The sequence below is a fragment of the Leucopleurus acutus genome, assembly GCF_964270905.1.
Source record: "Leucopleurus acutus genome assembly, chromosome: 16".
Taxonomy (NCBI): Eukaryota; Metazoa; Chordata; class Mammalia; order Artiodactyla; family Delphinidae; genus Leucopleurus; species Leucopleurus acutus.
Genome location: NC_139158.1, coordinates 52230100 through 52252976, shown reverse-complemented (window position 1 = coordinate 52252976; position 22877 = coordinate 52230100). Strand labels below are relative to the sequence as shown.

The 22877-nt window shown below is 38.8% G+C and overlaps 1 protein-coding gene across 3 annotated transcripts in view; it reads left to right on the top strand.

Annotated features, from left to right (window-relative positions):
- Nucleotides 1-22877, top strand: part of PLCB1 (phospholipase C beta 1) — a 690893-nt gene that overhangs the window by 588902 nt on the left and 79114 nt on the right. For all 3 annotated transcript variants that reach the window (XM_082857476.1, XM_082857477.1, XM_082857478.1), the window contains 4 exons: nucleotides 1785-1917; nucleotides 4732-4785; nucleotides 8054-8273; nucleotides 12464-12644. In XM_082857476.1, the coding sequence (XP_082713602.1) occupies nucleotides 1785-1917; nucleotides 4732-4785; nucleotides 8054-8273; nucleotides 12464-12644 (588 nt within the window). The remainder of the gene's footprint in view (nucleotides 1-1784; nucleotides 1918-4731; nucleotides 4786-8053; nucleotides 8274-12463; nucleotides 12645-22877) is intronic.

The window sequence follows — 22877 nt, the reverse complement described above, 5'->3', positions numbered from 1 at the left end:
ATTTTAAAAGTCGGGCAGCATTGGGTGAACATTTCGATGCACTCCATTTGGACCCTAAGCCTCCAGTTTGCAATCTCTTGCTGAACAAAAAATATGAAATCCCTCCCCTTGGCATAATGATTCTAGGGAGACTTTTCCTGATGGATGTAACTGAACAACACAAACATACCAGAACTTCCCCATTCAAAGTAGCCATTTTTCAGAAGACAGAGTTCTGCATCGTGAGTTCTACAGGCTGCCAAGGTCACTGGCCTAGGTTCCTTAGCCCCCACTCTGCCCCCTGCCTCGCCACTGACCCCAGGCTCATCCCTTACATCTCAATACCATCAGCTCTGAGCAGAGCAGGCTGTGGTAGGTAAACAGGGATTGTTTGTTGAATTAAAATAAGTTCTGCCATCACCAAAAGCAGTGTTGGAACTTGTGTTTTAAAGATGCTTTGGGGGGACAGATTAAAAGCCACTTGTGACAATGTGTCATTATTTTCATTCTCATCTTACATTTTCTAAAAATGTTATCATAAGGCAATCGGCTGTCTGTAATTACATAACAAAATGTCACAACATTGAGCTCCAAATGACTCTTGGCCATTTCCTAATATATTTTCTTAATGTACAACAAAGTAGAGCATCAGGATAGCCTCATTGTCAGTAAAATCTGCCTTGGACTCAGAAGGCAATTCTGAGACAAGAGTTGCAGAACCCTGAAAAGCATCGCTAAAATGGTATATAATCACTGAGGCAATTATTTTATAAAGATCGACATTTACTCATCAAACATTAAATGTTTGCTCTGCACAGGGCATAGCAGACTAGCTGCTGGAGGGAATGGAGTAGAGATTTCATAAGTTTTAATGTATCTGTTATTATTATTTATTGGTAGTATTATACAAGCTTAAATGTTTTATCTATTTATTTAACATGCACAAATTTACTCTGTGCCAGGAATTATTCTAAGCACTTTATGAATAGTAACTTATTTGATCCTCTAAACAACCTTACAATATAGATAATATTATGATCCCCAGTACATACGTATCCCCATCTATAAAGATGAGGAAAGTGAGGGACAGACAGTTAAGTGACTTGCCCAATATCACAATACTAATAAGTGGCAGGGCCAGAAATTGAACCCAGGTAAGTCTGGCTCCAAAATCAATGTTTATAACCAGTGTATCAATTAGCTACTGCTGCATAACAAACAATCCCCCAACTTAGTGGCTTACAACATCAACTACTTATTATTGTTCATGAGTCATTTGGTCAGCTGAGCAGTTCTGTTGATCTGGACCAGGTTCAGCTAATCTTAGGTGGACTCACTTTAGTGTATGTTGTCAGCTCAGGACTGGCTGGTCCAGGACATCCTTGTCTACATGACTCAGCTCTCTTCCATGTGGGCTCTCATCCTCCATGGTTATAGCAGGGGTCTGAGAAAGAGAAGAAACATTTGCAAATGGCTTTTCAATCCACTGCTTATATCTAGTTTGCTACTCTCTCATTTTACCAAAGCAAATCACATGCTCAGGTCCAGAGTCAGTGCTGGAGAATACATCCAAGAGCAGTGGGCATAGAAAAGCATAAATATCGTGTCCTTTAATACAATTAACTGGCCAGAATCATGGTTCAACACCATGCTGTTTTTACCCTGCTTTCTGCACAGTTTCAGATGTGATATTTCAGAGTCCAAATGAGTTGTGAAAATGCTATCAAATGTAGCTTTTTGGGTTTAGGAAGATCACAAAAGAACCATAAGAAGTGTGAAAAATTAAAGGATGTTTATGATTTTAGGCTGATCCTGGGGAAACACAGTCAGAAGCTCCAAGTGAAGCCAGGACAACTCCAGCAGAAAACGGGATGAATCACACTACATCCCTGACACCCAAACCACCCTCCCAGGCTCTCCACAGCCAACCAGCTCCAGGTAAACACTCTGATGAGAGAGCTGTGCTACATGACTAGTAGCCTCTAGTTTATATGTACCACTGAAGGAGGTAGCATGATTGACTTAGCGAAAACATCACATGGGCAAAAATGCATGGACTTAGGAGATGCTCCAGAAACATGTGATGAGGGAATGAATGAGGGAAGGAAGGAAGGAATGAAGGAAGGCCAAGAGACTCATAAGGGCTCATCTGGCTCTGCTGACAATTTACGAAGCCACAACAAAATATCTCCCCGATTTCCCATGTCTTTATTTAGTGATGGATTATGGTCCATCTGCTGGCAGGGTGTGTGAAGGGTTCTTCAAGCACCTTATATGCAGCTATGCTTTAGAAGCACATTCTTAGTTCTACCTCACTAAGTTACGTTTCTGCCAAGAATTCCTTCGCATCTTTCTCCACTTCCTTTCACCAATTTTAAGTGCCTATCATGAGCACGCGGCTAAATGCTTCACGTGGATTATCTCGTGTAACTCTTAAACCAGGCTTCCGAGGGTTGATTCTACCACTGCCCCCATGGTGCAGATGAATAAATTGCAGTTTTGAAATGACAAGGTACTTCTTGAAGGCCATGTCGCTATTGAAGAGTGAAGACAAGACCGACACCAGTTCTCCACGATCCTAAAATTCTTCCCTTTAGCTTCTATGCTCCTACTGAGACTACTTAAGAAAGGAGGTTGTTGAGATTAATAGTAATAAGGAGACAACCTGTGTATAAAAAGAAGTGATATTTTCAAATGAAGTTTTTATATACCAAATACAAACATTTAGTGTGTTTCTAGAATATGAATAATTAATTTAAATAGTGAATATAACCTTGTGCTTTTGAGAGTAGAAGAGAATTTAGCATTTGATGTTTTTACCTGGGTGCTTTGGAATCATTTGACTTACAGAATAATTTTTAAAATAGCACAGAATACATTGCAAAACTGGACCCCTCTTCTCTGGCATTAACATCTGTCAGAGTCACACCAGGAAATTAACAATGGCACAATACCCTGAACTAAACCACAGATGTTGTTTGAATTTCACCTGCTTTCCACTAATGCCTTTGATTGTCCCAGGTTCCAGCTCAGGATCCCACATTGTACTAATTGTCATGTCTCCTTAGCCTCCTTGAATCTGTGACAGTCCCTCAGTCTGTCCTGTCTTTCATGCCCTTGACACTTCTGAAGAGTCTGTTATTTTGTAGATTATCCTTCAGTTTGGGTTGGCCTGATGTTTTCTCATGATTAAACTAAAATTACACATTTTTGGCGAGAACATCACAGAAGCAATGCTGTTCTGAGAGCATTATGTCAGGGGTATCTGATGTTGCTGTGTCTCATCATCAGGGATGTTGGATCACTTGGTTAAGGTGCCATCTACCAGGTTTCTCCACTGAAAGTTACAATTTTCCCCTTTATAGTTAATTGATATCTTAGTGGAGACACTTTGAGACTATGCAACTATCCTGTTTCTCCTTAAACGTTTGTCCGGTGATTTTGGCACCCTCTAATGGATCATGTCTGCAACATTATTCCTGCCTGCTGGTCAGCCTTTGCTTTTTTTTTTTTTTTTTAACATCTTTATTGGAGTATAATTGCTTTACAATGGTATGTTAGTTTCTGCTTCACAACAAAATGAATCAGATATATATACATATGTTCCCATATCTCTTCCCTCTTGTGTCTCCCTCCCTCCCACCCTCCCTATCCCACCCCTCCAGGTGATCACAAAGCACCGAGCTGATCTCCCTGTGCCATGCGGCTGCTTCCCACTAGCTATCTACCTTACGTTTGGTAGTGTATATACGTCCATGCCTCTCTCTCGCTTTGTCACAGCTTACCCTGCCCCCTCCCCATATCCTCAAGTCCATTCTCTAGTAGGTCTGTGTCTTTATTCCTGTCTTACCCCTAGGTTCTTCATGACATTTTTTTTCTTAAATTCCATATATATGTGTTAGCATACGGTATTTGTCTCTCTCTTTCTGACTTACTTCACTCTGTATGACAGACTCTAGGTCTATCCACCTCATTACAAGTAGCTCAATTTCGTTTCTTTTTATGGCTGAGTAATATTCCATTGTATATATGTGCCACATCTTCTTTATCCATTCATCCGATGATGGACACTTAGGTTGTTTCCATCTCCGGGCTATTGTAACTAGAGCTGCAATGAACATTTTGGTACATGACTCTATGAATTATGGTTTTCTCAGGGTATATGCCCAGTAGTGGGATTGCTGGGTCATATGGTAGTTCTATTTGGAGTTTTTAAAGGAACCTCCATACTGTCCTCCACAGTGGCTGTATCAATTTACATTCCCACCAACAGTGCAAGAGGGTTCCCTTTTCTCCACACCCTCTCCAGCATTTATTGTTTCTAGATTTTTTGATAATGGCCATTCTGACTGGTGTGAGATGATATCTTATTGTAGTTTTGATTTGCATTTCTCTAATGATTAGTGATGTTGAGCATTCTTTCATGTGTTTGTTGGCAGTCTGTATATCTTTTAAAAGATCACTTGTCATTCCTGTTATGGCCAGAAGGTAGCAGTAGCCTAAACTGAATTTGTTGACAGAGTTTTGATTCAAAGTGGAGGAATGGCCTTTCTATAACTGGAGCATATAGATTCACATTTAATTATGTCTGCCCCAAAGTTAAAAAATGAAGATATTTCTTAGAATATTTTTAGGATAATTTTCTCCCGCAATTTGTAATTTCTCCATAAAGAGACTTAGAGTCAAGAGCCAAACATTGTTTTACAGGAAGAAAACAATTTTAAAAGTTAAAAGAGGCTATTTTTTTTTCAGGCTCTGTAAAGGCACCTGCCAAAACAGAAGATCTTATTCAGAGTGTTTTAACAGGTAAATACCACCTTTTTTCCCTATGGAATTAGGCAGCTGAATATTACGCAGGGTAAGTATTTAGAGGAGAGGAGATTTCATCTCTAAAATATAACATCATTAATATTTCTCTTCTAAAACCATCTACAGATACATCCTACTTCAAGCCATGTTACACAATATAATCCCAGAGAAGTAACCATACTTGGCAAATAGGACCCTACTGGTATAAAAAAATAACATAATTTCACAAGATGTATTTTGGAATCAAGGAATAGTTTCATACTGGAAATGTGACCCAGTGAACAGGAATGCAATCTTCCCAAAGTGCCCACAATAAAGCATATTTTAGAAATGCAGAATGTGAACTGTTTGTGACCATAGAATACACAGAGTTTAAGAATGATGATACAGTTTGGGAATATTTTATATTTGGTTAATTTGTTAAGCTAGCGGGACTAAAATTGGTACCAGCTTTCTTTAATACAATTAGAAGTATGTAGCAGTGTATAACATGTTGGCCCAACATACAACAGAAATGTACACAAAAAACAGCACTATGGACAAGAACCAGAAACTGCAAAGAACTTAAATATCCATAAACAGTAGAGTGGATACATTATGGTATAGTCACAGAATAAAATAGGATACAGCTGTAGAAATAAACTACAGTTACACACAACTGCATGGATAAAATTCACAGCATAATGTTGAAGAAAAGAGGACAGACACCAAAGAGCACATTCTTTATGATGCCAGCTACACAAAGTTCAAAAACAGGCAAAAGTAATTTGTGTTCTTAGAAACATGGATTTGGATTATACTTAGGGGGTGGGAGGGAAGGCTGGAACCGAAAAGAGGGTGTCTGGGGTGCTGATAATATTCTGATTTTGATCTAAGTGGTGGCTACAGAAACCTCTTCACTTTGTGAAAATTGAGAGGGATGTGTATTTATGATTTCACCAATATAATACATAAAATATGCATCAAAAACTTATTTTAGGAATGTATGAAAAGAAAACATGTGTTTAAAGATTTAATTCCATGGGAAACAATACAATGTTCACACATAAAACAAGAGACAGAAGTATAAATAAGAGCATGATTCCAACATTACTTAAAAATACACAAATGCATAGATGAAAGGTGGGTGTCTATATCAATATATCAGCAGTGATTATCTCTGGTTGGTTTATGCATGGTATTTGTTTCCTTATATAAATGGACATTACCTTTATGCTTAAGGACGTATTCAAACAATAGCCTTTCATCCACAGACTTTTTAAAAAATGATACTTTCCGTGGAATTATTTTTAGTCATAGGTTGGAACATCTTGAACCCTGTTGCTAAACTTGCCACAGCTGATGTGCTGCACACCATTTTTAAAGAAGTGAGGTTGAATCTGTCACCAAAACTGCAGCAATTCCTTAGGATTATAAATTTTAATATAATCAGTCATTATGCAACCATAATGAGTCCATCTGGGCCTGAGGGAAACCATTAAATAAATGTACCTGATTCTCTCCCTGGCCTCTTTCTCAAAAGGAATCGAATGTCAGGAGAATAGATACATTATTAAAAAGGGAAACATATTTCAATTGCTTAAAGACCTTATCATTTAAGAACATAAATTGTTATTCTGATTTCAACATTTATCCACTAGATATATCATTTGCTATCCAGGTCTGTTGTTATTCATGGCATATATTATTTCTGAGTCTCTTGACAGTTCTAAATATTTATGATAACTTATTTTTGTTCCCAGAAGCAGAAAGTTCACATCAAAGGATGAAAACATGTGAACTATGACTTAATCTAGGTCTAAATAAATGATAATTAATTGAATTTAAGGCACCATCCTTTTTAAGGTACCTCACTACTCATAGATGGCCAAGAAAGAAAAGCACAAACAAATTGTGACACTCCATTGACTACGTGATGCATCCTAGTTTTAGAACTGTTAACATATTTTTTAAATGCATATTTTTACAATTGATTAAACAAGTCAGTAAAACACAGACTGTTTTAAAATCAAGCTCTGTCACATTAAATGTTTTCTTGGCATTAAATAAAACACTATGTAGTGATATAAACTACCACCAACCCTTATGGTGCCTTTGGGTAAATCACAGCAAGGACCTTCCCTCACCTTACTGATCTATACTGGAGCAATGTTGTGATAAATATACAAACCTACAATATCTATACTGTGAATAGTGCCCCTTAGAAATGGTGCTGTAGAACCTGTACAATCATTTGTTAAGCCTCTAACAGGCACACTGCCAGAAACCATGCTAAAAACTTTGCATTAATTCTTTTATTTCATCATCACCATAACGACCCTAAAAAGTAGAAATTGTGTGATCTTTAAAGTGGACCCTGTTAGTGCCCACCAAAATCCCCTTTACCATCTGTGGCACCCAGCTCCCAGCTGTAGTAAACGTTGGCTACTAACAGCTCATAGCTTCCTCTGCTTTTGAAAATTGCCCTCATGGAAGGCACACTGATCATGAAGAGGGATTTCTTATCTGATAAATGTCTTGCTACTCTGTTGGTCATGGAGCATATCTCATTATATCCATTTGAGCTATTTATTACACAGCTATGTCTCTGACAATGCCCTGATACATTTGATGCTCTAGGCATCAAAAATTTGTATAAAAGCAGGTGCAGTGCCATTTGCAAACATATTAGCAAATCACAGGGTTAGCTGAAGATTGTGTGGGAGATCTTTTATAAAAAAAAAAAAAAAGAAAGAAAGAAAATTGCCCTCAGCCAAAAGGAAGCCCCCTCTCCAGGAGCTTATGCCTCCCCACAACTGACATTCCCAAACAGGCAAAAAGCTGGCTTTCTTGCCTCAAGGTGAGACCAACTCTGTAGTACAGTTCACGCTCCAGAGCTCCCCGTGGGATCAGGCAGAAGCCGGACTCCAGCCGAGACCACATCCTTGTTTAGCTACTTCTTCTTCTGTATCTTCTGCCCTCACTCCCCTCCTACTGAGAGCCCCCCTTGGTAAATCACATGTACCTGAATCCCTCTCTTGGGCTCTGTTTCTAGGGAACCCAAACTTTTTTTAAAATTATGAGTAAAGAAATTGGGTCTTTGAGAAATTTGGTAACATAGTCACAAAGTTAGCAAGCCATAAAGCCAGCCTGGAACACACGTTTGACTTCCAAGCTCTGCTCTCAAGGTCCAGTGGGCTGGGGTCAGAAAAATACTGCTCAACAGCAACTGCTCTGTCCTCTCAGCCCTTCCAGGCCTCTCAGCTCTCATACCCATTTGTTGCAGAAGTAGAAGCGCAGACAATTGAAGAGCTGAAGCAACAGAAGTCGTTTGTGAAACTTCAAAAGAAGCACTACAAAGAAATGAAAGACCTGGTTAAGAGACACCACAAGAAAACCACCGACCTTATCAAAGAACACACTACAAAATATAATGAAATCCAGAATGACTACTTGCGAAGGAGGGCAGCTTTGGAAAAGACAGCCAAAAAGGATAGTAAGAAAAAGTAAGTTGAAGGGGTACTTTTTGTTTGTTTTATAGTATAAAGGAGGAGAGTCATTTATATGGATTTTCAGTGTTTTTTTTTTTTGAATGGACAAACTACAGTTAATTTAAATGATTTTTTATTGATGAACATGTTGTTTTTGATTATTTGCTATTATAAGAAATGTGTTAATAAATATGTATGTATAAATTTTTTCATATATTCCTATTTTCTTAAAATTTTAAAAGTGGGATCCCTAGATCAATTTAAAGACTTTTCTGTTTCAGTTTGTAACTATCAGCAAGATATGAAAGCGCAAACTGATGGAGAAAAAAGTGATGTCATTAGTATCTTAATTTGCATTTCCTTATTAAGTTGAATTTTTTGGCATATTTATTGTCAATTTATATTTATTCCTTTGAAAATTGTCATATCACAGTCTTGGCTTGATAGTTCTTTTTTCTTTTAATTGAAGTTTAGTTGATGAATTTTCAGTGTTTTGCACCACGTTTTGGATCTACACCACTGTAAGAAGGAAAGCCACCCAACTCCCTCCACTCTCTACAGCTTTTGTGTCCTCTCAGCTTACTTTTGCTTGTAGACTGAATTTCTTTATTTGACCAAATTCTGAGACTAGATATGCAGGAAGTCCTACCATTGAGTTCTAGCCTGTAGGCCCAGGACCAACTGGCTAACTTGCCATATTGCAGCTGCCAACCTGGAGGGTCTGACATTTTGCTGTGGACTAGAACCAAGCTGAAGAGGCAACTTGTCTTATTGAAAAGAGAACCTCTACTGCCCTTTGCTGTTCTATCTGAAACCCACAAAGCCCTGTACAGATAATCCTTGTTTGGGGCCTAAGAGTCCCCACAGCCCCATGTACTCAGACCGTGCTGGGGAGAAGCGTTTCTCACACATTCATTCAACCAATATTTATTGAGCGCTTTCTGTGTGCCCTGGGGACACAGCAGTGAGTACGACCTACTCAGTTATCACCCCAAAGTGCCTAACGTGGTAACGTGGGGAAACTATGTGAGCATAGAAGCTAAGAGTCAGGCAGGCTGTACCACATCCTTCCATCCTTCCCTTCACTTCCTTATTCAATAATCCGATCAGGTTAGAGAGAAAGGTAAGAGGCATTTTTCAGATTCATAGGAATCTGAAACATATGATTCTTGTGACATATGATTTAACATGTGCTTAACTTAAAAGCACAATCAAAACCCAGTACCTGGGCTTTTAAAAGCAGCAAAAGCATCATTTTTTAGACCTGGAGCAGCCTTAGAAGCCATCTAGGTGAACTGTTATCACTTCTTCAAGGAGGAATCTGAAAACTAAAGGCTTAACATTTACCCACAGTTACAAAACAGTTCAGGCAAAGCTTGGCCTAAAACTTCTAAATTTTGATCTTAGTGATATGTATGTAGTCATTTGTTTATTCCTGTATTCATTTATTTATAAGTCATATCCTGAAAACTTCCAATAGAATGTTAAAGTAAATTCATAGACGATATGTAAAAAAATCCTATAAAAATAGAAAAAAAAATGTACACACATACATATACACGCAGACTGTCTGCCAGTTACCAGATCTGCTGTCCAATACATGAGTCACTAACCACAAACAGTGACTCATTGGAATTGAAATGTGCTTCAAGTATAAAATAACACACTAGAATTCAGACTTCACTAAAAAAAAAAAAGAATCTCACATTTTTATATTGATGTGTATTGATTTTAATTACATGTTGAAATGATAATATTTTTGATAATCAAGCTATGTAAAATATATTATTAAAATTAATTTCACTCATTTCTTTTTACTTTTTAAGATGGCTACTAAAAATTTCAAATCACATATGTGGAAAAAAATCAAATATGTGACCCGTGTTGTATTTCAACTGGACAGAAGTAATCATTTAATGTAATTTCTGTCCTTGAACACTAAAACTAGCTCTTAGCTTCTGAGAAAAGGAAATACGGGTTAGACAAGTCTCCTTATCTGATTAAAGGAAACTTGCATTTCCAAGAGGGACAAACATTTTCCTGGTATTAAATTACAAAAGAATTCATCTCTTGGATCATACACAGGCAACATTAGGCAACAGGGGATAATATCTTCAACACTGTTTTTGGAGAAGATGCAGAAACATTCGTCCCTTGGTTATTTTTCTTCACTTTCCCTCAAAAAACAAACAAACAAAAATCCCTAAGCATCTTGTGTCAAAAAATACATCAGGAGAAACTTTTCTTCAAGAGGCAAAGACACTGAGGTCTGATTATGTCTGTCCATTTCCCATCCCCCCATGATACACATTAAAATCCTGAAAACTCCTCAGAGTAATAAATGGACATAATGTCCATTATATTCATTTTTTTTTGCCAGTGAAATTTTTTTAATCTCACTGATTTTCTTCTTGTTTTGAAAGTATAATTATTTTTCACAAAATATATTAATATGTAATGGGCTTATATTTTCTAATGAATTAATAAATAATTTTTAGATCTATTTTTTATTGAGGTAACATTGGTTTATAACATTATATGTTTCATATGTACAACATTATATTAGATCAGTTTCTTATTCAAATATCCATAGTCTCAACTGAGTTTTCACATAATGTGAAGGGTAGATCATTCAAAGATGGTTTCTGTCACACACTGCGTTGTTCTCAGAGCACAGACTTTGCTGTTTTCTAGATGTCTGTCCTTGGGTAAGCTGCACTGCTGCTCCCCCATACTGTGTCCTTAGGAAAATTGTCTCACTGAAACTCAGTTTCCTCAAATGTAAACAGGAGATTGTCACACCTGCTAGCTGGGTTGTTGTGAAAGCCAGAAGTAAAGCAGAAAGTCCCTGGCACCTGCTGAGTGGTCAAGAAATGTTGCCCTGTTCCCTCTGCTATAGTGATTGTGGCTCACTGAAGCAACACTTTATGTCTGGCTACACCAACTTCCTGCTGCAGCAGGAAGATTATAAATGTATCTCGTGTTCATGCCAAGACGGAGGTCACCCCTCCAATGCTTCTCTCCTCTGATGTTGATAAATAGACTTGTACTCATGCCAGGATGGAGGGCCACCTCAGTGCTGCCATGTGATTTTGATGTTTAGAAACCTTTGAGGGAATTCTGCATCCCTTATTTGACAAAATAGGATCCTAACTCTAGCTTCTACCAACTGCCTCTCCATGTGGCACCATTGTGTTGGCCTAATTCAAAGAGAAAGTAAGAGGAATTAGCACCAGCTGATTCAAGAAACCTCTTCTACTCGTTCCACTTGGCCACAAGTGAAAACATGGAGACAGAATCTGATGTGTTGGGTATCTTAGGTGGTTGCTTCTGCAGCGGTTTCCATATAAATGAAAAGAACAGACCTGCTCTTGGTACCCCGTTTCCAACACTGTCTCTCATTCTATTTGTCCTACAAAAAGTAAGAGCACAAAATTTGAAAGAATCACACCGTATGTTTTAACACAATAATGTTAGTGAGAATTGCTTTGTTTTATTTCAACATTAGTCCTAAACGTCAAAATAGCCATATAATTCTTTATGAATAACTCAAAGAAAGTCCCCCTGCACAGAGTGAGCACTCGATAAATATTTTAGAATGAACCCAATTCATCCTCCTTTCTCTTGGAACCAAAGTGCCATTTTGGGTGGAGATATCAATGAAGTTGGTTCAGCCCCCAAAGAAACTTATTTTAATAACAAATCTTGCTATTAAAAGATGCTGGCCCGTGACGTCTGCACATGCTCTCTGTTGTCAGTCTACATCACACAGATGCAAAATTCATCACCTTTTCAACTCCCCCTACAGAATCATCAATGCAGCAGAGTGTACAGGAGAAATGTAGGTGGAAATTACATTATACATGCTACATTAAAAAATAAAAGCCTTAAAAAGTCCTTATTAGACATTGTTTTTCCCAAGGGGGGATTGTCATTCTCTTCACCACCACTGCCAGGGCCCCCAGCCTCTTGGCTTTCCTCTTCTGCCACTACCTCTTTCTAGAGCAGCACAAATTTCATCTATTTTCTGTGTTTGGAGACCTTCTGCTGCTAAGCTTGTCCTTGGGGTATCAGCTTCTGTCTCAAGTGGTTTATCGAAATATTTATTTCCAAACAGAGTCTCTAGGAGGGACTCTGGTGAGCAGTCCTCCCTCCACCTTGCTCTGACCTACATGTTTTGTGAGTCAAGCTCTGTGTCTCCGCAGATCGGAACCCAGCAGCCCTGACCATGGTTCATCAACAATTGAGCAAGACCTTGCTGCCCTGGATGCCGAAATGACCCAAAAGTTAATAGACTTGAAGGACAAACAACAGCAGCAGCTGCTTAATCTTCGACAAGAACAGTATTACAGCGAAAAATACCAGAAGCGAGAACATATTAAACTGGTAAGCCTGAGAAATGTGATTTCTCTTTCTATAGCTGGAAGCCTCTTTTCTATAGAAAAATTTTGATGCCCTTGGATAACATAACAGGAGACAGCAGCAGTTCTGGCTGGCACTTTCATTTCACTTCCTGACTGAATAATCTTATTTTGATGCCAGGTTGTAGAGGGAGATAAGAGGCATTTCTCAGATCCGTATTGTGACATGTGATTTAACACGTGCTTAACTTAAAAGCAGGATCAAACCCCAGTACTTTGGTTTTAAAAAGTAATAAAATTATCATTTCTTAGAAATGGAAATTGCGTAGGCCAAATAGTATCCACCATACTGATATCTTACAAGCCCCACTATTCCAGAATCTTTACCAAGTTCCTCTCTGTTCTCCAGTGAAGCTATGTTTTATTATTTTTATTTTCACTAACTCATGTTTGGGCTATAGTAGTTTTTTGGGATTTTTGAAATCGCACAAGATAATTACACACTTATCTTTAAGAAAATTAAGAACATGCTGCAAATAAATGTTCACTTTTTATGTAGTAGTGTAGCTTTGCAGTGATACAAAGAGAACTGTACAGTCCACTCTCCTACATTTAGAAAAGTCAGTATTTAAGTGGCCTGTATGGAATGTTGTCTACCCAATTCCTGAGGCTCCCTATGAAAGGAAATGCCATCATCTCCATGAATGATCAGTTTTGTCCTCCAAAATGTTTTCGCAGGAAATGTGACAATCCATTGTTTTTTTAATTGAAATATCATTGATTTACAATGTTGTGTTAATTTCTGCTGTACATAAAAGTGATTCAGTCATATATATATATATGTATATGTATATATATACATATATATATTCTTTTAAAAATTATTTTCAATTATGGTTTATCACAGGATATTGAATATAGTTCCCTGTGCTATACAGTAGGACCTCGTTGTTTAACCATTCTCTATATAATACTTTTCATCTGCTAGTCCCAAACTCCCAATCCGCCCCTTCCCCACCCACCATTGTCAACCACAAGTCTGTTCTCTATGTCTGTGAGTTGGTTTTTGTTTCATAGATAGGTTCCTTTGTGTCATATTTTATTTATTTATTTATTTATTTTAATTTTTATTTTTAAAAATATTTTAATTTATGTATTTACTTGGCTCTGCCGGGTCTTAGTTATGGCATGCGAACTCTTAGTTGCAGCATGTGGGATCTAGTTCCCTGACCAGGGATCGAAGCCAGGCCCCCTGCATTGGGAGTGCAAAGTCTTAGCCACTGGACCACCAGGGAAGTCCCTGTGTCATATATTAGATTCCACATATAAGTGATATCATATGGTATTTATCTTTCTCTTTCTGACTTACTTCACTTAGTATGATAATCTCTAGGTCCATCCATTTTGCTGTAAATGGTGTGATTGAATTCTTTTTATGGCTGAGTAATATTCCATTGTATATATGTACCACATCTTCTTTATACATTCATCTGTCAGTGGACATTTAAGTTGCTTCCATGTCTTGGCTATTGTGAATAGCCATTAGCCATCGGCTGTGAACATAGTGGTGCCTGTATTTTTTTGAATTATAGTTTTGTCCAGATATATGCCCAGGAATGGGATTGCTGGATCATGTGGCAAGTCTACTTTTACTTTTTTGAGGAGCCTCCATACTGTTTCCCATAGTGGCTTCACCAACATATGTTGCATTGTTGTTGATGGCTTGACACAGAGTAGGGACATGATAAATGTTTGGTGACAGATAAATTAAATGAATCAAGGAATAAAGTAGCCTTGAAAACAAGCTTGTGCCAAAAACAAGTGAGTAAGCTTAACAGAAATTAAAGTAGTGTACCCAGGGGAAATGGGTTCTCAAAGCTGTTTACATGACCTGTTCATTTCATTGCTGAAGGCCTGTCCATGTAAGAGAATTCTGAGGTTGTTTCTGCTAATAGATGGCAAACAGTGGATGGTTTAGTCATGACTATGTAATAGATGGATCAGGGTATTGCTGTCATTGTAGTACTGGTTCCCAATGACAGTATGCAAATGAGCGGGTCAAAATCACAAGAGGAGCTTATCAAAAATCAGATTCCACTTGGTCAGGTACTGTCGACTTGAGCATGCATCAGAATCACCTGGAGGACTGGTTAAAACACAGATTGTTGGGCCCTACACTGAATTTCCAACTCAACAGGCCTTGTGTAGGGCTGGCGATGCTGATGCTTCTGGTCCCATGCCCACTTTGAGACCCACTGCTCTATACCTAAATGTGAGGCTCAAGGACTTATTTTTAAAAGCTCCATATGCTTTTGATGGGCTGCCTTGTTTGTGAACTACTGAAGTAAGATCAAGCAGTGAAAGAACATGCGGGCAGAGGTCAGGTTTAGTGTAACCCGGGGATTGCCTTGACAGACCTGAGAAGATCCAAGTGGATTTTAATGGGAGATAATAGCTTTGGGAGCTACAACCACTGCCATCTTTCTTTCTCAGTACCCCATCCCTAGGACTCCAGAAAATAATAACAATAATAAAAATTAAACTAGCAGCTGTGTATTGAACACACCCAATAGGACCGTATGCTGTGCTAAACCATTTGCAGAAATTGTCTGATTTAATCCTCACAACACTGGCATTTGGTACTCTTTTCAGTCCATTTTGCAGATTAAAAACTTAAAGAGAAATGTAGTGACTTTCCCAAGTTTCCACAACCAGAAAATGGAGTAGTTGGGATTTGAACTTGGTCCTCAGACTCTAGAGCCCCTATTTTATAACCATTGTTCAGATGCCTCCTAATTCAGATCTCACACCAATGTTCTCAGACGACCTCACATCTACTCACACAGAGCACAGAGCACACACAAGCCAACTCCTGCATTAGGATGGCTGAGATACCTGCCTCTCTCTTTTTAAAAGGCTTTATTTCACATTCCTTGCAATTCATGTATTTAAAGTGTACAGTTCAATGGTTTTTAGCTTATGTATATTCATAAATAGGTACAGCCATCACCAATTTTAGAACATTTTCATCACCTCAGAAAGAAATCCTGATTCATTCATTCATCTAGTCAACAAATACTTAATAGACAGCCACTCAGCAAATACTTTTAAATAGTAGAGGATAAAAATTACAATCCTAGCCTTTATGGAGCTTACATTCTAGATGTGGGGGTGAGACCATAAACACAATAAGTTGGTGAAATATGTCAGTTGGTAATAAGGGTTTAGGAAAAAAAAAAATCAATCCCAAGTGGAAAACTAGGGAGTGGGTGTGGGGGAAGGATGAGGAACGTGGTTTGAAATTTTACATAGAGTAACCAGAGAGGTACTCACTGAGAAGCCAGCATCTGAGTGAGGAGGAGAAGGATGGGCCCATGCAAACATATGGGGCAAGATTTTTCCAGGGAGAAGGATTAGCAAATGCAAAGACTCTGGGCTGGGAATGGGCCTGTGTGTTGGAACAGTAGGGTGACTGTGTTTGAGGAGGACTATAGGGTCTTAGGTCAGAGAGATGGGACTTCTGGGGCTGGAGAAAGATCTCTCAGGTCTTGTAGGCCCTTTGTGGCCTCTGTGTTCCACTCAGAGCACAATGGGAGCCAGTGGAGGGTTCTGAGCAGAGGAGTGATGTGATCTGAAGTAACTTTCACAAGGACGGCTCTGGGGCTAAGCTGGGAGTACATGGTGAGGAATGGGGCCCCAGGAAAGTGCCATCCAGAAGCACAGTTCAGAGGAATAGCAACCTGAGGGTTAGAAGTCCTGGGGTTCTCCCGCAGATTACTGAAGTTGACTAACAGGGTCAATGTTACTTCAAAGACGAGGCAATCCAGCCATAATCATCTGAAGCTTCCTCAGAGTGCCAACCTCTGGCAAGAACCATTCCCCAAGGAAAGAAACATGGTAATTCATAAGAGACATGGCAGAATAAGAGGGAAGACCAGTACTCACAGAACATTCCTGAAAAAAGAATTAAGAGTGTGAATTAACACAGAAGCCCAGACATCCCAGAAAGGCCTCCTGGGAAGAAGGAGACTTGAGCTTCAGAAATTAGATTCAGAAATCACAGGCAACAGCTACACAATCTCAGAGTTCTGGGAGGCATACGTGAGGGTGAGCACCACATCAAATCCCACCAGATGGGGGCATGAAAAGCTGCGCAACAGATTTTCCCCTGAAGGAGGAGGTTGGCGGGGAACTGGGGAAGACCAAGCTGAAGTTATAGGTGGGAAAATCCCACCCGAAGGGCCACTGGAGCAGGAGAGCTGTTGGAACTGCCACTCGAGGTGACAATCTCAGAACATGTGCCTCTGCCTCCTTTTCCCCAAGAAGGAATGAGTGTGTCCACGATGAAAGCTTGAAAGCGTTTTCAGAAAAACATACATATACATCTAAGCCAGCCTGGCCCGTTCAGGCCAAATATAAGCAACCTACTCAAAATGCTCCATCCTTCACCACTGTGATTGTGGATTTGGGTTTAGGTAAAGTGCCAGTGCCCTTGAACATACCTGTATGGGCCTTTGTTAAGAAGGCTAAGACCCAAACACCTGGGATTTAGAACCACACAGAGTTTATTGTATGGCCATTTCAGGGCATCCACAACTTACACTACATGCCTTTAGCTAACATGTGGCAGAACTTTCTATAAACCCTATTTGTAATAACTACAGATTGTTCTGCCAGGAAGTCTTTTGGCTGAAAGGCACCTAGAAGTGTCAGTTCTATCTTTGGTTGTGGTTCTGAATTACCAACAAGCCTCTTAGGCTAAATTAGACAAGTGGAAGTGTAATTAAAAAGCAAGTAGGCCCCAGGTAAAACGGAGTATTTGGGTGATGCGGAGAATTAGGCAGAAGATATTTTATCTCCCAAAATTGCTTTGGGAATTAAATGCAAATGTGAACCTGCAGTTCAAGGATTGAGAAAGAAACCATGGCATCAATAAACTCCCTGCCAAATGTGCATTACAACTTAATATCTGTCAAACCCTGTGATAGACACTGGAGGTAAAGATGAGGAAGGCGTGGTCAGCACATGCACAGGGAGCATGTACTACAGTCATTAATACCATGTGATAAATGAAACCATAGACAGCCATCAGCAAACTGCTATGGAGACACAGATGTGGGAACAATTTTCCTAACCATAGAAATTAATAAACACCAAGAGAATATTTTTGAGATAACTTTTCATGTTATCATAGGAGGTGTTAAATGCACACCAAGCTGCATAGACTCTATAGCTCAAAGGGCTCAAAGGACTTGTTCTACCTGTCTAAATAAGAACCATCATCTTTAAGACTCTACATCCAAGCAGCTCTGCAGCCCAGTTACTCAAAGTGTGGTCCCCAAATCACCTGAGAGCCAGCCTGTTAGACATGCAGAGTCTCAGGTCCCACCCCAGACCTGCTAAATCACAATTCGCATTTTGATAGGAGTCCCAGGTGATGTGTTACACATTCACATTGAAGAATCAGGTTTTAGAGCCATTGATCCTTATCTCTGTTCAAAATGCATTTTAAAATAAGTGTAAATTTCCTCTTGGTTGAGATAGGAAATACTTCGTGCTCTCCGCTCTTCATAGCTTGACCATCAAGCTGGATGGTTATCTCTTGGTGACAAAGGCACAGGTCCTATGGAAATCACTCCTGTGATTTCCTGCCTGTGTTCATTATAGAAGGAAACAGTTACTTTCAGTTAAGGGTGAGTGAAAATAAAGATGTAGTTCCCCAACCCCACTGAAGTTCTTGCACCCCCTGAAATCTCCTCATAGATATCTTGGGGGTCTGTGGAGCCCAGTGAAGGATGTCTGTTCCAGGAAAGAACTCTATGGTTGGGGAATCTGCTCTAACTTACCTGTTTTTCATCAACTGCCATAGGTTGACCCTGGGTTTTGTCATACCATTAGGGTAAGGTCTTAATTTTAAATGTGAGTTTGGTAAGTGATAGAAATTCTTAGGGGGTCCCTCTGAGGGTTCTCAATCACTCTCAGAATCAGCCCCAACATCACGTTCAAGGCTCAACATCCACCGCCTAGGGAGAGGAGGTTTTTTGGTGACATCCATGGGGTCGCTTCTCAGTTGCTGCAGGTTTGACCCGCCATTTTGTCTTCTCTCTTCTTTCTCCTTTTCAGTGGCGTCAAGAAAAGATTTCCTCATTCTGTCTCATAGCACCATACTCTTTATCCTCTGCAGAGGCTTGTTTTGTTTTGCTTTACTTCCTACCTTTTCTCCTCTTTCTCGTATTTAGTCTCCCACGTGTTCCAAGCCCATTCATTTCTCCTTTCCTTCACATAGACCTTAATGGTTGGGATTCTTCTTATACATACTCCTGCCTGTCCCACCAGCAATCATTCCTGGGCCTCAAACCAACACTAGTACCTGTTGAGCTGAGTGCTCCCAATTCCCTGCCAATCCTGGGGAATGAAAGTTGTGTTTCACAGTGAAAGCTCTGGGTGGATACTGACCAGCTACTAATGGAATGGCCCATCAGATGTGAGTGGTGATGAGTGAGGGTCTGCAGTCAAATGTCCTCATTTCTGGCCACTGCTTACCCAGAGTAGCTGTGTGACCACTCAGAATTTCTGTTTTCTCATCTTTCCAATGAAGATAAGAATAATCCTCACTTTATTGAACTTTAAGGAGGAATAATGAGATAATGTGCACAAATCATTGTTTTTAATGAAAGCCCCCCACCTCCGCTTTTTTTCTTACAATACATGAATTGGCTAGGAAATCTTAAGCTCAAATATAAATGTGTATTTGCAGTTTTTGACAGCCTGCTACAGCCTGAGGGTGCTCACCATCTTCCTTTTTGATGATTTCTATTAGCACCATTTGCTGCTGCAGCCTGTCTGAGAGCCAGCCTTGAATTTTCTCACTTCTATGGTCGCTCAGCTGAAGTATATGTGCCAGGAGTAATTGCAGTGTCAGGAAGTAACTAACTCAACGGTAGTGTGATCTGTCTTCCTCCAATATTCTGACTTTAAGACAGGATCATCTTTCTTGAGAAATAAATGATTTAGCTTTTCTGAAAAATTTACATTCTCTACCAAACAAGAAATGACAAATCAATACAAGACTTTAGTAATGAGATAAAGAATGAAACAATTTGTCAAAATGTGTTCTTATTTGTTAATTTTCCTAATCATCATTGGGTAACCCTAATAGAATTGATTTGTTCTAGAGATAGATAGATAGATATGGATATATAGATAGAAATGATATTTATCTTCATTTCTATTGATGTAATTATGATCAAAAATGAGCATATGTGGGCAGAAGACCTAAATAGACATTTCTCCAAAGAAGATATACAGATTGCCAACAAACACATGAAAGGATGCTCAACATCATTAATCATTAGAGAAATGCAAATCAAAACTACAATGTGATATCATCTCACACCAGTCAGAATGGCCATCATCAAAAAATCTACAAACAATAAATGCTGGAGAGGGTGTGGAGAAAGGGAACCCTCTTGCACTGTTGGTGGGAATGTAAATTGATACAGCCACTATGGAGAACAGTATGGAGATTCCTTAAAAAACTACAAATAGAGCTACCGTATGACCCAGCAAACCCACTACTGGGCATATACTCTGAGAAAACCATAATTCAGAAAGAGTCATGTACCACAATGCTCATTGCAGCTCTATTTACAATAGCCAGGACATGGAAGCAACCTAAATGTCCATCGACAGATGAATGGATAAAGAAGATGTGGCACATATATACAATGGAATATTACTCAGCCATAAAATGAAAGGAAATTGAGTTATTTGTATTGAGGTGGATGGACCTAGAGTCTGTCATACAGAGTGAAGTAAGTCAGAAAGAGAAAAACAAATACCGTATGCTAACACATATATATGGAATCTAAAAAAAAAAAGATCATGAAGAACCTAAGGGCAAGATGGGAATAAAGATGCAGACCTACTAGAGTATGGACTTGAGGACATGGGGAGGGTGAAGGGTAAGCTGGGACAAAGTGAGAGAGTGGTAGTGTATGTATGGACATATATACACTACCAAATATAAAATAGATAGCTAGTGGGAAGCAGTGGCATAGCACAGGGAGATCAGCTTGGTGCCTTTGTGACCAGCTAGAAGGGTGGGATAGGGAGGGTAGGAGGGAGGGAGACACAAGAGGGAAGAGATATGGGGATATATGTAGATGTATAACTGATTCACTTTGTTGTAAAGCAGAAACTAACACACCATTGTAAAGCAATTATACTCCAATAAAAATGTTTAAAAAAAAATGAGCATATGTCCATGTGTGTATTGCCCATTTGCATTCCTTTTTTCTACAAACTGTTTATATCCATTGCCTACTTTTCTGTTGGATTGTCTTGTTCTTTTGACCCACAGAGTTTATGCTATCTTTTAGTTTATTGTTTTTGGGAGGTTGGACAATTTAGAGAGCATAAAATATGCTTATATAATTGTTTAAGTCAAAGTTATTGAAGGCCTCCTGTGGTCCTCATACTGGTGGGGGGATTCCTGTGGACCAAGCCTAAATGTCGTCTCTTCCCTCAAGGGTTTACTGTGGTTAAGAACACAGGTTGTGAAGTCAGATGGACCTAGTAATAGTATACCCATCTTTATCCATTAGCTTTGTTGCATAACAAACGCCTCAAAACTTATTGCCTTAAAATAACAACTATTTACTTAGCTCATGTTTCTATGTGTAGCAATATGAGCTTGACTCAACTGGATGCATCTTCTAGTCCTGGCTGGGCTCATTCATGTGTCTGTGGTTCAGTTGCCAGTTACTTAGAGGCTCTGCTCCTGAAGGTTGGCTGACTGTCAACTGGTCCAGGCAGATAACTGATACATATCTCTCATCATCCAGCAAGGCTAGCCTGGGCTTGTCCATGTGGAATTTGGAAAGGATTCCAAATGAGAGCAAGCAGAAGTAAGTAAAGTCTCAACAGATCTATCTCCAAGCAAGTCGTAAGACTTGCCTGGATACAAGGGATAGGGAAACAGACTATCTCTTGTTTAGAGGAACCACAAGTCACATTGCAAAGAGTGTGAATGCAGGGAATGGTGGAGAATTAAGCCTTTTTTTTTTTTTTTTGCAAGAATCAACACATAGTCCTCACAGTTTGGATGTGAGATTCAATAAAATAATCCATGGAAACTTAACACAGTGCCTAGAACATAGTCATCACTCTTTATCAAAGGACAATTTGTACGGGATTTAAAGTGAGGAGACATGACTTTCACTTTTAGTTACGTAACTTTAGCTAAATCATTTCACCTCTTTGAGTGTTTGTATCCTTGTTTCTAAATAAAAATTTGTGCAAGAGTGCTTGTAAAGTTTCCCTCTAACTATAATGCTAGTTTAACTTAGTTTGCAGAGAATGCAGAGATGATTCAACTCTCAGATCTATTAAAATAATAATTAAGGATTTCAGTTTAAAGCAATAAAAAAATCTTGTTTTTACTTTTGTGTGCACACAGTATGTCTTAGTATATTTTTTGTGTTAATTGGTAACTATTTAGATAAGATTGAGGGAAAAGAGTCAGTAAACAAAACCTATCCCCAAAGGCAAAGAAAATAATAGTTTTGACTTGCATCAACCTAAAGAAGCTTAAAGAACAGAAGAAATTCTGCTGAAAGGAAAATTCCAAAATAGAATTCACAAGTCTGACAATTTAGTTTGTGCCCTCTGGAATTACAAGACTCATTGCACTCCATCTGGTAAGTTTCAAGATGCTTGAAACGATAGATTTTGCATTAAGGAAAGAAGAAGCTGACATGCTGTGCTACTCATCTTCATGGGCAGCTCATGGGCAGCTCTTCTGGTTCTAGCTTTCAAACAGACTATTGAATATTAAGCCCTTGATTTACTGCACTATTTCAGTTACAAACCACAGGACAAATCATGTCTCTTTTAGTCAGGTCTCCTTTCTTAATAATTTGAAAACCTCCAGTTTGAACAGTATAGTTATTTTCCCACATCTGAGTGATAAGCAATATTTATTTCATCTATTCTAAATTAAATGGTCTTGATATCTTTCAGAATTATGAAGCCTGATCCTGAAATTTTGGTGGTTTGGATTTTTGTTTGCAATTGGTTTAATCAGATATAATGATCTCAACTAACTTGATCCTATACAACCATTTTCTCATTTTCTTTTAACTTAATCAAAAATCCATAATTGTGTCATATGTGATACTACACCAACTTTTAAAAAAACTCTTACGAGTAACTTCATTAACCTTTTATAATTACAAAGGGGTAATTCTTTGCCTGT